Source organism: Ananas comosus, linkage group 7, assembly GCF_001540865.1.
Source record: "Ananas comosus cultivar F153 linkage group 7, ASM154086v1, whole genome shotgun sequence".
Lineage (NCBI taxonomy): Eukaryota > Viridiplantae > Streptophyta > Magnoliopsida > Poales > Bromeliaceae > Ananas > Ananas comosus.
This window is the reverse complement of record NC_033627.1, coordinates 13,020,658-13,024,463: the sequence shown is the minus strand read 5'-3', so window position 1 is coordinate 13,024,463 and position 3,806 is coordinate 13,020,658. Positions and strand designations below refer to the sequence as shown.

Sequence of the window (3,806 nt, the reverse complement as noted above, 5' to 3'; positions counted from 1 at the left end):
ACGTGTCGCTCTCCATGGCTTCCCATAAATCTCCCACGTCACCACTCACCACCAAATTTATTTTTTTTAATAATAATATTACATATATATTTTCTAAAATTTGCTGTAGCGGCGCCACTGAGGGAGTAGTACACACGTACCCCTCTACGCGACGCGGTCAATAATCCTACAGGTCGTGAGCGATGATCACAGCCGCTCATTCCCACCGTTGGACGCAACGAACGACACGATGCGCGCCTCCCCGCGCGTCGATCGGACACGCGTCGTCCATCCGGTGGGTCACGCACTGCTTGTCGGTCAAGGTGTGCGTGAGCGAGAAGATAACTAGACGGCCGCCACGTGTACCGCGGGTCCCACCGCCGCTGATCCTCGGTCCACGATTGCCGACACTCGCGTGGGGCCCACCCCACCACCCTTTCCGAACGCCGCCCCTACGGTTACGCGCCGTTAGCGCCGTTAGCGCCGTCTCTATCCCGCTCTCCTCGTACGAAACGGCGCCGGCCCCACGGAAACGGGGCTTTAACGGCCGTTAGTGGAGGAGCGGGGAATCGGGGGACACAAAAGCGCGCGATCGCCGCCGCGTGGTCTCGTTCCTACGCGTGCCACGTAATCCCCGCACACCCCCCTCTTACTTATCACCTATCACCTACAAAAAAAATAAATAAATAAAAATAAATAAAATAAATAAATAAACGACACTCCGCAACCAAACGCGTCTACTCAACTTTCACGTGGGGCCCCACTGCGGTTTCCTGCTCCGTTTCCTTCATTGGTGGGGCCCCAAAGCGGCGGCTTGTATATTATTATATTATATTATATTTATATATACAAATATATGCACCAAAGAGAGGCGACCGTCAAATCGCTCGTGGACCGCGCCGAGTTTTTCAATCTCTACGCCTCCCCGCACCGCTCCTTCCTTTTTCCCATTTTCTTTTTTTTTTGGGGAAAAAAAAAAACTCTATAAATAACAAAGCCTCGTCCTCAAACATCTCTCCCATTCCCCACCCCATACTCTCCCAAATTAGTTCGCGCACGCGGAGAGATAATTGAGAAGAGGGAGAGAGAGAGGGAGCTTAGACGAAGAAACATGGCGCCGGCGAGGAAGGAGAAGGGAGGGGGAGGGGGAGGGGCGAGGGAGGTGCACTACAGGGGGGTGAGGAAGAGGCCGTGGGGGAGGTACGCGGCGGAGATCCGGGACCCGGCGAAGAGGAGCAGGGTGTGGCTCGGCACCTTCGACACCGCCGAGGACGCCGCGCGCGCCTACGACGCCGCCGCGCTCGAGTTCCGCGGCCCCAAGGCCAAGACCAATTTCCCCCTCCCCGCCCCCGCGAGCCCCACCACCAGCACCTCGACTCCGCCACCCCCCATGGCCATCCCCATCCCCATCCCCTCATCCCAACCCTAGATCTCGATCTCTTCCGGAGGCGCCCGCCGCTAGGGTCCGCTGCGGGGGTTCCCCGTCGTGCCCCGCGCCGCGCCCTTTCTTCTTTCTCGACCCGATCGCGCTCTCGAAGAAGGCCGCGCCGCGGCCGCGCGGCGGCGGCGGCGGCGGCGGAGGGGATCACGGCCGCCGGGGGCCAGAGCGACTCGGATTCGTCGTCGCGTGATCGACGCGGCTCCGGTCTCGCCGCCGCTCCCTCTCTTCTACGCCGAGGATCGCCCTCTCCCGCTTCGATCTCGATCTCAACCTCCCCCCTGCCTCCCGAGATCGCTTGATTCGAGCCCCAACCCACCCACCCACCCCCCTCTTTTTTTTGGTAGATCGAAGATTCGAGATCGAACAATTACGATAGATATATAATAGATATGTGTATAGAGACTTGTAATTTCTCTTTTATTTATACATAGTAGATCAGGAGGGAGGGGAGAGGTTTTTTTTTTTTTTTTCCTTTTTTTTGTTCGTAAATATTTAATTAATTAGCTTTTTCTTTTTCTTTTTTTGCGCCGAGGCGAAGCTCTTTCGAGGGAAATTTTCGCACTCGCTGTTGTAATGAAAATTAAGAATTGTTTTTCGTTTCGTTAATCATATTAATTATTATGCTCTTTTGAATACCCGCAATCTAATATAATATAATATTAAAAATATTATATTATTATAAAGTTTATAACTGAACTCAGCAGCAGCAGCAGCTTTGAAGATAAATATTTATTCAATTAAAAATATTATACTATAAAAAATTTAAATTTACAGAAAATAATAATTTATTTCGCATGTTTTTGAGTTCTGAGTTTTCTCAGATGGAGTTATCAGTACCGTTGGTTTAAAAAAAGTGTGCGCACGGTGGTGCAATATCCGCCGTCGGATCTGATCGTACGGGAGAATCTCGAGTTGCCGCTTCGTGGGGGCACCGCCTCTCTCTCTCTCTCTCTCTCTCTCTATCTACATAATTGATAATACACCCCCGTGATTTGATGTGATTTGATTTTGGGACAAAAAAGAGACGGTGTAAACGTGTCGGCAACGTCTGCCTCCAGATCTACGGTGCAGATTCCGACACGTGTCCACCTCTCCCACTCTCACCCGTCCCAAAGAAAAGCGAGCACGGCCTTTTTTTCTTTTTTCTTTTTAATCCCCCGCTTGTGCGCCCATAGAAATTCTTATACGCCCTCCTGCTTCGACGGCTGAGATGAGTTGGGTCCATGACGTGGACGGCCGATCTTTCTATCCGCAGGGGATTCGCTATGCGGAGGGGCGTTGGCGGCGAATTGCGCGGCGGCCGCTTTTAACAGTGGTGGGGCCCGCTATATTCGTTTGTCGGAATCTTACGTAGACGATCTCGCCCCGCTTTACTTAGCCCTCGGATTTGTTATTTTATTACCATTCGTGTAGTTTACTTTTAAATGCCCTAAGTTGTTTGCGTATTGAAAATGTCATAATTAAATTCTAAACTTTAATAAAAAGCTGTTCGATTAGATGTAATTAAAAATACAGTATAGTTAGAAGTGTATGCTGTGAAAAGCACTGCGACAGTAAATACTTTATTTACTTGTATACAGTCGAGAAATGTAATTTTAAAATTTATCATGTTATTGCATATAATGGTGATTAAATTATCTCCAATGTAAAAAAAAAAAAAAATTATTTGAAAAATAATTCTTACGTTTTCCAACTGCTATAATTGGGCTTGCCAGTCTAATTTTAACTGCAATAGTCGAATGCAATAGTCGAATTCAAATATATCAAATCAGATACCGAATTTGAATTTGTTTGCGTATATAATTACAACTGTAGTGGAGACTGCAGTTTCAACTACATGCAATAAAATAAGAAATATAATAATTAAATCGTAATCTCTGTCATAATTAAATTCTAAATTCTAAACCTTCTATCATGAGTGCCAATACATTAATAATATAACAAAACATATGTAGTGGAAGACCCAAGAATTTTTTGTATTTGAGACAAATTTTCATGTAAGTTCCTTTTGGTGCAAGCTAAAATACTAAATTAATTTGATGTGTATAGAACTTTCTGGTGATCAGTATTTAAGAAAACCTTCTAGAATATTCCGAGGAACTAAATTAGATCAATTATAACGCTTCAATAGCTCCATAATAGATGGAAAAAAGTTTTGGTGTAGGAATAAAAGGGGAAAACACTATAGTAATAATACTTTGGACTCTTTAAGTATTTTATATCGATGGTTTGGGTTCAATAGGTTATTAGTACTAGCGGAATTGGTCGTGACAATAATAATAATATAATAATACATCAGAGGAGAGCATCAAATTCAAGGCACTTCATGATTTATATATGGGCGGGGATTGGGCTTTAAAAGCCCAATCTAGCCGAAGCCCGAGCT

General features: G+C 46.3%; 1 protein-coding gene across 1 annotated transcript; it reads left to right on the top strand.

The window, feature by feature from the left end:
- Positions 848-1,427, top strand: LOC109712694 (ethylene-responsive transcription factor 4-like). Its single transcript, XM_020236428.1, has one exon. The coding sequence runs from the start codon at positions 1,091-1,093 to the stop codon at positions 1,406-1,408; it is 318 nt and encodes a 105-aa protein (XP_020092017.1). The 5' UTR covers positions 848-1,090; the 3' UTR covers positions 1,409-1,427.